Source organism: Microtus ochrogaster, linkage group LG7_11 (genome assembly GCF_000317375.1).
Source record: "Microtus ochrogaster isolate Prairie Vole_2 linkage group LG7_11, MicOch1.0, whole genome shotgun sequence".
Taxonomy (NCBI): Eukaryota; Metazoa; Chordata; class Mammalia; order Rodentia; family Cricetidae; genus Microtus; species Microtus ochrogaster.
Window position 1 is genome coordinate 10072385 of NC_022032.1, and position 11263 is coordinate 10083647.

General features: G+C 42.9%; 1 protein-coding gene across 1 annotated transcript in view; it reads left to right on the plus strand.

Annotated features, from left to right (window-relative positions):
• The window catches only part of Saraf (store-operated calcium entry associated regulatory factor), a 15525-nt gene that overhangs the window by 1988 nt on the left and 2274 nt on the right, over nucleotides 1-11263 (plus strand). The window contains exons 2-5 of the mRNA XM_005362520.2: nucleotides 4284-4462; nucleotides 7780-8188; nucleotides 10341-10461; nucleotides 11054-11211. Coding sequence (XP_005362577.1) covers nucleotides 4284-4462; nucleotides 7780-8188; nucleotides 10341-10461; nucleotides 11054-11211 — 867 coding nt within the window. The remainder of the gene's footprint in view (nucleotides 1-4283; nucleotides 4463-7779; nucleotides 8189-10340; nucleotides 10462-11053; nucleotides 11212-11263) is intronic.

Genomic DNA, 11263 nt, shown 5'->3' on the forward strand with positions numbered 1-11263 from the left:
TTCAAATTTCATGTGGGTTAGCCTTTGGAAAATAGACTGGAAAATGAGTGGCCCGGAAGCAGGAGCCCAGTGAAAAGCTGTCTACAGTAGGTGCCAAGAGCAGTGATCCCTTTAGGTCAGGGGAGAGCCAGTGCTGTTGGATTATCTCAACTGTGCTGAAGTTGGGTGTTGTGATGGGGTGTCAGTGGGGGAGATAAGGAAGGCGGGTGGCGATGGTGGCGCACACCTTCAATCCCAGCATGGGGAGGGGGTCTACAGAGCCAACCTGGTCTACAGAGCAAGTTCTAGGATAGCAGGACTACACAGAGCAACCCTGTCTTTAAAAAAAGGAAATGAAGATAAGGATGGCGTAAGAGTTCTGGCTTGAGTGAAGTGTTCATGAGTTTCCTAAGATTCTGGGAAGTGTGGGGAGGATTGAGTTCAGGGGCTTTGGCTTCATTTGTCTTAAGTCTGACAGCTGAGAAAAGAGTTTGACGAGTCTGGAGTTTGAGGGGATTCTGTGTGTGCTTTGCCTGATGTAACAAGGGGGTGGGTATAAGGTGAGCTTTTTATCCTTAGACCCGAAGGCTCTCTAGAGGATGCTGCTCTGGGGTTATGGTAATTATACTCCTGTGTGTATAGTTACTGAATATCCTTGGAACTGTTTCTCATACTCAGTCACCTACTATGAATCAAATGTTCTGGCAGGCAATTTTATTAAATTATGCTGAAGGTTTACAATAAATTTAAAGATTGCTATCTTAATTTTACAGGTGGTGAAACTTAAGAACCGACAAATTTATTGCCTTGGCCAAAGTCATATTAAGTTGGTGATGTCAGTTTAGTTCAGTGTTCTTTGTGTTATTCAAGTCTCCTATGGTAAATTCAAGTTATTCTTCTTATTTCACTTATTCATAGTGTAATCCTTAAAATTATGGAACATTTTCATTATTTTAGTTTTTTATGTACTAGGTAGTAATTTGGATTTAGTATAGCAAAGTTTAATATAGTTCTTGGAAATTTTAGGGTTTTTTTTTCTTTTTTTTAGAGACTATTTTATATATAGTTTAGGGTAGCCTTGAACTTAAGGTGCTCCTGCCTGGGCTTCCCAAGTGTTTAGATTTTAGCTCTTTATCCCATGTTGAACTAAGTTGTGTGTGGCAGCAGGTGGATTTTCTTCTAGCTGCACCAAAGTTATATTACTTCCATTCATTAAAGACGATTTCCCCCCTTATTTTTAATGTCAGCTTAAGTATGGTGTTTGTCTGCAGCTGAGCTTGGTACCACTGTGTAATGAAAGAGCATGAAGGATAGTGTGGCTGCTTTGGATTAGGCCAAACATTTACTAATAGGAACTCTTCAGATGTCAGCTCCAGAAATTTGCTTAAGACAGTCAAAACTAACTGTCTGTCTGTCTGTCTGTCTGTCTGTCTGTCTGTCTGTCTGTCTATCTTATCTATCTATCTATCTATCTATCTATCTATCTATCTATCTATCTATCTATCTATCTATCTATCTATCTATCTATCTATCTATCTATCTATGAGACAGGTTCTCTATAGTTTTTAGTTTTTTCAGACAAGGGCTCCCGTAGTCTGGGCTGGTCTCAGACTCCTTTAGCCAAGTGTGACCATTACTGAGAGCAGATCCTCTTGGCATCCGCTCACTGTTTTCTACACACTGGTTAATCACTCTTTAAAGCGGCCTTATCTTTCTTGTGAAGTTACTCTTTCCTCACTTGGATCAGAGAGCAATTTGTGTACCCATCTTGGCACCATGCCAGAGTTTTACCACTAATTACTCCTTAGCTGAATCTGTCTCGTAAGGGTTAGAAAATGAAAGTGAAAATTTTTCTAATTCTGCCAGTTTTAATTATTAACTCACATTATAGGGAGTGAGGTGGAGCTCTCCCTTAACAGTCGAGGCTGTTTATGATCTTATTCCTGCTGGGGAATCAGGCTGCATGTTACATTGTAATCTTTAATAACTTTTTAAAGTAGGGAAGTAATTGGCTGCTCCTTTAGCAATGAACAAATTCTTGATGTTCACTGAATATCATGATTTCTCATTTCTGTAATTTTCATGATTTTATTCTCTGTTTTTAAAATACAGTATAATTTATATTTTAAATGATAACAAATGATAGTATTTTAGAAGTTGAAAAAAGATAACAATTGATACTGAACACATTGCCTTTATTTTCTTTATGTTTTGAGAGTTTTGTGACTTATATAAAGATGATGAGCCAAGTTATGCAATTGAACTGTTTATTAAAACTTTTTAGGCAGGGCACTGTGGCACATGCCTTTAATCCCAGCACTCAGGAGGTAGAGCAACAGTTCTCTGTGAGTTCGAGGCCAGCCAGTTCTACAAAGTGAGTTCCAGGACAGCCAGGCCTGTTCTACAGAGAAACCCTGTCTGGTCGAGGCAGGGACATGAGGGACACGACACACTAGTTTCTAAACCAGAGAGAGGGTGCAGTGGGCGCAGGTGCCCGCTGCCAAGCCCACATGGAGAAAGGAGAGAGCAGTGTCACAAACTGTCCTCTGCCCTCCACACGTTACTGGTGCGCACTCAGACACATACACAAATACAAATTTGAAAAATCCCTGTCTGGGTTTTTGTTTGTTTAATTTTTGTTTTTTGAAACAGGTCTCATGTTACCTAGGCTGGCTTTGAACTCAGTGTGTAACAGAATTGGGCTTGAACTCCTGGGGATAAAACTTCATTAATACTTTAATAAGTTGGTTAAAAAGATGAGGGGAATGCATAGTTATAGAACTGCGTGTCAGTCAGATCAGGTCCCTACAGAAGGAATTCCGGCATGATTCATTTATCTGTGAGGACACAGCAACCACGTGTCTTGTCTAGCAGTTAGCTCCCATCTCTATCCCTGGAATCAGTTGAGATTCTGGAGCCTCTTCCTTCCCTTCTTCATCGTACTGTCATTGAATTTTGAAAACCACAGTCATGAACCCAGCCGTTGGCCAGAAGAAATCTGTGATCTGAGATCACAGAGATCACCTCCATGACTGTAGGACGGAAGACCTCTGCGTCTGCTTCCCACGTAAGCAGCCCCCAGTGAGTCACGTATCTCACCAGTCAGCCTTGCTTTGCTCAGCAGTTGCTGTTGTTTGAGACAGGATCTGGATATTTAGCCCAGCTTGGCCTCCACTTCATAATTTGCCTTAGCTTCCTAAGTGCAGAGGTTATACCCAGCTAGAGACGAACAGTTGTGCATGCCATGTGGCAGGATCTGCCTTGGCTGTGCATACTCCACTACCCAGCCCTGTTTGTTCACTAACTTGTCCTGTCCCGACCCCCCCCACCCCCGTAGAATGGAAGTGCCTCATAGTCGACCCACAATTCCGAGTATTGGATTCAGTTTATTGTTCAGCTTTTCTAATTGTGTGCCAATTATGGTATAATTTATATTTATATTTAGCTGTTATACACACACCAGGTGTTAACGCCATGTGTGTGCTGGTGCCTGTGGATGCCAGAAGAGGGTGTCAGTTCCCCCAGAGGAGCTTTAGCCAGTTAACCTCTCATGGCTGTAAACACTGAACCTGCTCTGGGGGCATTTCAGTTTGGAAGGCCAGTTTTAAATTGGTTTTGATGTCGGTCTGACCGGTGAATTGTAAATGGAGATCTGTGTCCGCTAACATAAATGACTTACCATGATTATGATTAAGACATGAAGAGGCCAGTGAGACAGCCCAGTGGGTAAAGGTACTTGCCACACAAGCCTGATGAGTTTGATCCCCTCAGCCCGGAGAACCGGCTCCCGTAGCTGTGCTCTGATTCCACACATGTGTGATGGTGTGGACACACATGAAGGAAAAACTTTAAAGGATGGAGCTTACTGTGTGTTCTAGTTTGTATTTGGTAAACTAATAAGTATCTAAGCTTTATATTTTTGTTATGTCTGATTGGGTATTTTTTAGGCTGGTAATCGTGGTTATGACAGAAATGGGGAGCTGGAGAAAGTAAGATTGGCTTTTAAAGGGTAAAGGCGAGCTGGGTGTTGGTGGTGTACACCTTTAATCCCAGCACTTGGTGGGCAAGGCCAGCCTGGTCTACAGAGCGAGTTCCAGGACAGCCAGGGCTACACAGCACCCAAGATGCAGTGACAGAGGTTTAAATGTGTGGTCATTGAGTTTTGTGAGAAAGGCTGAGATACTGTAAGGATGACTTTGTGTCCTGTCTTCGTCACCTCCAAAGCCAAGAAGGACACTTGACTTTGAAACTGCTCTTCCTGTTCTAGTCTGAGGTACTCACTCTGATGTGTGTTCTTATTTCAGACAGAATCCTGTTGCGGGATGTGAAAGCTCTTACCCTTCACTATGACCGCTACACCACCTCCCGGAGGCTGGACCCTATCCCTCAGCTGAAATGTGTTGGAGGTACAGCCGGTTGTGATGCCTATACCCCTAAGGTGATCCAGTGCCAGAACAGAGGCTGGGACGGCTATGATGTGCAGGTAAAAGCTCCTGCCGCAGCAACAGTTTCAACAGAGTTCTGGGGTGTGACACTGTTCCTGGGGACAATGAGCAAACATCCACTCACCCCAAATAGGGAACTTAATGACAGACCACACAGTAAGGAGACCACTAACATTTATTGGGGTTACCTATAGGGGCTTGGATGGCGGGTTACTTAACAGGAGCAGAAATGACTCTAAGACAGCTACATCATCAAAAGCCACCTCAGCCTGGGTCACAGCTCATGAGGCTGGGAGCCTGGTAGCTGGGCGGGTGGGAGGATGTCTTTTAGAAGTCCTCACTGCTTGCATCCACTTCACAAGGAGAGGCCTTTCTATTTACTTCAGAGCTTAGTGAGCGTCCCTGCAGGATACAGTGAGTCATCTCTAGTTAGAACAGTAGTCATGTCTTAATGGGCGTCCCTGCAAGGTGGAGGTCTTTTCTTGGTGAAAATTGATGCACAGCAAATTTTAATCCAATAAACTGTTGTGACATCAGTATTTTAGAAAGACTAATATTCTTGCTTGATAAAACCTTTATGCATGGCCTAAGTAGTTCAGAGTTTTGTTATTTTGTTTTTGAGACAGGATCTCACTGGGTAGGCCTAGTGATCTGGAACTGGCTCTGTAGTCCAGGCTGACCTTGAACTCACAGTGATCTTCCTGCTTCTTCCCAAATGCCACCCTGCCTGGCCCAAGCCCCATGTTTGCTGGTGATACTGGTTTCACAGCTTCACCCTCCCATTATTACTAATTAGAATCTCCTGGCAAATATAGACATCTCACATCCAATTTTACATTTTAAAATACTTTTACATGGGGATGTGGGTGCTAATGTTGTATAGAGCCCTTTAAGCATATATAAAATGTATCATATACAAGTGACTAGGACAGTAGGAGAGTGAAAAAAGTACTTGAATTGTGAACATGCAGCAAAGTGGTGTAGAGCTGTCTGGTGGAGGACACTGGTGCAGACTCAGGAGGTACGAGTGCTGTATTACGAAGGAAGGCGTCACCTTGTGGAGCCTCTCGTGTGGGCGCATGCTCAGTAGCAGCGGTTTATGCGGAACCCCGGCGGCACTCAGAGACTGATCTAGCCTGCACTGTTGTAGTTCAGCTTGCTCTGTTTACTTAGACCAACAAAGTCAGACATCTTTTTCCAAGTGAAATCAATACTTAGTATAGTGATAACAACAGCAAAAAGAAAAATTGCATATTATATAAATAAACAACATTTGGGTTCCATAGAACTCATCAAGGAAGGCGCCCCAAAGCTGGGTGTGGTGGCGCACACCTTTAGTCCCAGCTCTCAGGAGGCAGAGGCAGGGCATCTCTGAGTTCAAGGCCATCTGGTCTAAGTAATGAGTTCCAGACAGCTAGAGCTACCCTTCCTCAATCCTCCTCCGCCAAAACAAAGCAAAGCAAAAGAAAATAATAATAAGAAAAGGAAAAAAGATACCCCAATCATTTGACTCCTAGGAATATAAACAAGAGAACTGAAGACATAGTTCTTCCCAAAACTATCCAAATATTTGCAGGACTATTGAGACAGCTGAAACAGAAAAGTCCAGATGTCCTTTGCTAATGAATGGTACGATGTAGTCTATCATAAGGTGCAGTGCTTTTCACTGTTAAAAGCAACAGAGTGCTGATTCGTGCTGCAGCGTGGATGAACCTTGGAAATGGCACTCTGAAGCAAAGATGACAGTGACAGAGACCTGCATACTTACGATTCTCCTCTCAGCAAATGTCTCAGCAGGGGCAGGAAGAGCAGTTCAGTTAGGGTGGGGCGCTAGGAGCGGAAGTGGGTGGCTGCTCATAGGTGAGGTTTCCTTGGAGGTGATTGTTAGATCTTCAAGCTGTTAGTAAGCTATATGAACTTACTAAAACTATTGAAGCATGAGAATCTTATGTGAATCACACCTCAGCAAGGCTGTTTCATAAACAGGGAAACAGTGTGGCCAACTCGAGAGAGAAATAATTTGAACGAAACCTAGCAGAAAGGCAGTAGACCCTGTTCTAGCTTGTATCTCTAAACATTGTGAGGGGAACATTTTATCTGTTTAAAATGAAGAATTTAAACTGAACTTATTGTTTACTTAGTTTTTGGTGGTGCTGGACACAAACCCTGAACGTTGTCTGTGCTCAGCTCCTGAGCTGCACTCAGTTTCATTTGTTTCTAGTGAGGTGAGAGCTTACCGTGTTCCCTGGCTGATCTGGAACCTGGTGTTCAGCCAGGGCTGGCCTGGGCCTTGAGCCTCCTGTCTCAGCATTCCACACCACTGACATTATAAATCTGGGCCATTGTGCCTGGCTGAGAACACCTGCTTCCTCTGTGTCTCTCATCTCTGTCTCTCTCTGGTAAAATTTAAGCTAATGTGGATTCTTTTTGTAGCTTCCTAAATACATCTTTAAAAAAGCTAGAGAAGATTTTGTAGAATTTAGACCCTGTGAAGTCAGTCCATGGTTTTTACAAAATATGTGTGGAAAGTTTCGATTTGCAAAAGTGATCTGCTGTATGCAGTTGTTAGATCTTATGTATTGGATGCTGATTTAAAAATTTATTTTACTGCATTTACATAATTTCCCCTTCCTTTTCCTTTCTCTCCTTTCACTCTCCCCTTAAATTCATGGCCTCTTTTTAATTGTTATCACATATATGATAATATATAATGTACATAATTAATATGTAAATATAATATGCTGAGTCTACTCACTTTTGCAGGCATATATATTTAAGAGCTGGCCACTTGGTATTGGATAACTAATTAGGGCCTCTTCCCTGATGCTGATTCTTTTACCATCTAGAGAATCTAGCTGTAGAGGAAGTCCTTCGACAACAGTGGCAAGCAGGTGATAGTTTGAAAATTTGCCTCAGGTTTATAAATTATTGAATACTTAACACATACAGAAGAATCTGTGATGTATATTATGGAATACCTAACATGTGCGGAAGAACATGTAATGTATATTATGGAATACCTAACATGTGCAGAAGAACATGTAATGTATTTTATGGAATACCTAACACGTACAGAACATGTAATGTATATTATGGAATACTTAACATGTACAGAAGAACATGTAATATGTATCTGGGGACTAAGAAAAAGCCACAAAGTACCTACCACCCAGCTTAAGTAGGTTGCTATGTAACTGCTGTTTTTGAAGCTCCGAGTGTGTCTCCTCCTTACATACTTACTGTCTTGAATTTGTGGATCATCCTTTTGCTCTTTTGCAGTTTTGTGACAGCTGTGATATATATTGAAGGAAAAGAATCTTGTTTTTAGAGCCTGTTTCTATTTCTTCTTTCACAGTGGGAATGTAAGACCGATTTGGATATCGCATACAAATTTGGAAGCACAGTGGTTAGCTGTGAAGGCTACGAGTCCTCTGAAGACCAGTACGTCCTCAGGGGTTCCTGCGGCCTGGAGTATCAGTTGGATTACACAGAACTGGGCCTGAAGAAACTGAAGGAGTCTGGAAAACACCAGGGCTTCTCTGATTATTATCACAAGCTGTACTCTGCGGATTCCTGTGGTGTTGGCGGGTTGGTTACCATTGGGGTACTCCTTGCTCTTGCCTTTGCGGTGTATAAACTGTTCCTCAGTGACAGCCCGGCTTCTCCTCCACCGTATTCCGAGTCTCCTCCCTATTCCCAGCGCTATCAGAGGTTTACCAATGCTGCAGGAGCACCTCCGCCGGGCTTTAAGTCTGAGTTCACAGGTATGTTTCCCTGCTTAAGGGCAGTAAATGGGTTGCATGTGAGCGGGTGAGTCTTGTGTCTGTTTCTGAAGAAGAGACTAATTGCATCTGGAAACAAAACATTTGTCTGTTTACTGGGTTAAAAAAAAAAAACTCTTCTTTTTTCAAAAAAGTAAAAAAAAATAATTTATGTATTTTTGTACATGTGTGGGTGCTTGTGGAGGCCAGAAGTGGGTGTCAGATCCTCTGGGACTGGAGGTACAAGCTGTCTGATATACATCCTAGAAACCGAACTTGGTCCTCTGCAAGAACAGCAGGTGCTCTTAGTAATTAAGCTACCTTTCCAGCCCTTCTTTTTCTAAAGAAAAATTTTAAGTATACATATTATTGTGTATGTGCACTATCTCTGTGTGCGTAGGGGGATGTGCCATGGTGTGGATGTGGAGGTCAGAAGACAGCCGTAGACGGCCACTCCCTTCCACTTTATTGAGTTTATATGGGGCTGGACTCGCCATTGTCACAGTGGCAGCCGCACGGCACCTTTACCCAGCTGAGCCAGGCAGCCGGCCGCTCTGCTTCCTACCGTGTATTGTGGTCACTGTTGAAGTTGCCTGGTAGATTGTAGATCATCATTTTAGCTGGAAGACTCAGTCGATTTGTTAATAAACATTATTTTGATTTCTACTTCACTATATACAAAAAAATAGAACCTAACATAAAAAATAAAACAACTTACTAGAATAAAATAGAATATAGGCAAGTTTTCCTCTGTGTGTGTGTGTGTGTGTGTGTTTGAGTGTTTGTGTGTTTGAGAAAATGTCTCACTGTATAGCCCTGGCTGCCCTAGAACTCACTCTGTAGACCAGGCTGTCCTTGAACTCACAGAGATCTGTGTGTCTCTGCCTCCTGAGTGATGGGATTAAAGGCACCCACCACCACATCTGGCTAGGTAAAGATTAATAGCACAAAAAGTATTAACTGTGAAAGGAAAAATAGATAATCTAGACTTTACATAAATTCATAGTGTCTGTTAATCAGAAAACACTACTAAGAAATAACAAGGGCAGGTCACAGATTTGATCTGTTAACAGTGAGGCACACAACTAAAAAGACAAGAATTTGTAAAATGTACTGTTGACAGAAGACTTGTATCTAGACTACAAAGACATCCATAAATCCGAGAAAAGACAAAATCATTAAAATTGGTCAGAGGGATTTGGTTAGATGCTCAGTGAGCAAGGTGCTTGCCTCTGAGCCTGGCAACCTGAGTTTGGTCTTCAGGGACCGGTGGTGGGAGGAGAGGATTGACCTCAGTACATGCCTGCTGTGGTGCTGTGCGCTCTCTCAAATACATAAATGTAATCATCTAAAGTTGAGCAGAGGATTCAAAGAGCCATTTTATAATAAAAGGATATTGAGGGAAAGATGGCTCTTGCAGAGGACTCGGGTTCGATTCCCAGTATCCACATAGCAGCTCACAACTGTCTTAAAACCAAAAACCTAGTCTCAGGAATATTCCATGCCCTCTTCTGACTTCCTTGGGCCCCAAGCATATATAGTCATGGAATGGACAGAATTAAAGTATAGGAAATCTGATTACTGTTTATCTCAGATAACATACAGTGGGTATCTATTGCGTTGTCAGAGGCTGTCTGAGGTGGGTGGTGGTTACATGGAGGGGACAGAGAACAAGCTTATTGTTCCGTAGGTGTATGTAAGATTAGCATGCTTTCTGAGGTGCAGTTTCCTCTAAGTGGAGGATGATGTTTGTGGTCTGATGTCATAACTGCTAAATGTCAGGCTGCCTTTTTCCATTAGAGACTTAGGCATAGTTCTCACCTGGAGTCCTTATAGCATAGAAAGGGGAAATCTGAAAGGGGGGTTATCTTCTAGAAGCCAAGCTTGAAACAAAGGTGATAATTTTGTAGGAAAACCATCTTTGCAAATCCTAAAAATTGCTCTCCATCTCAGTCTCTCTGCCTGTGGGAAATGTGCTCCTGAGTTAAAAGCCAATACTTGATAAATACCCTTTGGAATTCAGCTTATTCATGAATTGAGGGCTGGACATTATTAGTAAGTAGTACTGTACAGATGAAATAATAAAATGTGTATATGAAGGCACTTGATCTAATAACGTAATCTAATAAAATAATAACGTGTATTTTATTTTAAGGACCACAAAATACTGGCTTTGGGAGTGCTTTCACAGGACAAGGCTGTGACAGTTCAGGGCCAGGGTTCTGGACTGGCCTGGGTGCTGGAGGACTGTTAGGATATTTGTTCGGCAGCAATAGGTAAGCTCTACACTCATGGCGTTTGCCCTCAGTTCCGCCCGAGTGCCTCTGCTTTGCTTACAAAGTATTACATGCTTTCAGTTCAGTTTTGTAAGGGAAACAAATGATGGCGATCTTGCCCTATTAACAGTGAGTTTTGCATAGAGGGCTTGGTTTGCTTTGGTCAGTATTATGCCTTTTCTTTTCCCTCGTAGTCTTCCTTCCTGTGTTCTCCTAAGAGACAGGAGAAATATGTCTGCGTGAATCCGAGCACATGCGAAGAAGGCAGGGGAGGACACAGCAGTTGGAGGGACAGTTGACAGTCTGGTGGGGAGTGATAGAGGGAGGCTTGGAAAAGAGCTTGGCCGGTCTTGGAATGTCTTGAGTTCCACGGTACTTGGAGCTCATCCTTGGGTTGGGAATAGAGAAAGGACTACTTACTTCCCGCCCCTCTCTGTTCCCACAGCAGTTACTGTAATTGGCAGAAGTAGACACCAAATTTGTGTCATAGTAAAAATACTTGATAAAGATGACGTTTTTCTGATGACTTAGGAACAGGGAAGTGACTGTGGTCAGAAAAAAAGATGCCTAACTCAACTTTCATGTCTTCAAGGGCGGCGACCCCCTTCTCAAACTCGTGGTACCAGCCGTCTTACCCTTCATACTCTGGCGCCTGGGATAGCCGTGCCTACTCCCCACTGGGTGGAGGGGCAGGGGGCTGTTCTGCATCCTCCAGCTCAAATGCAGACTCAAGGACCAGAACAGCCTCAGGTAAATACTGAGGCTGCGGCTGGGGACAGGGAAGTTCAGAACAATGTGTGAG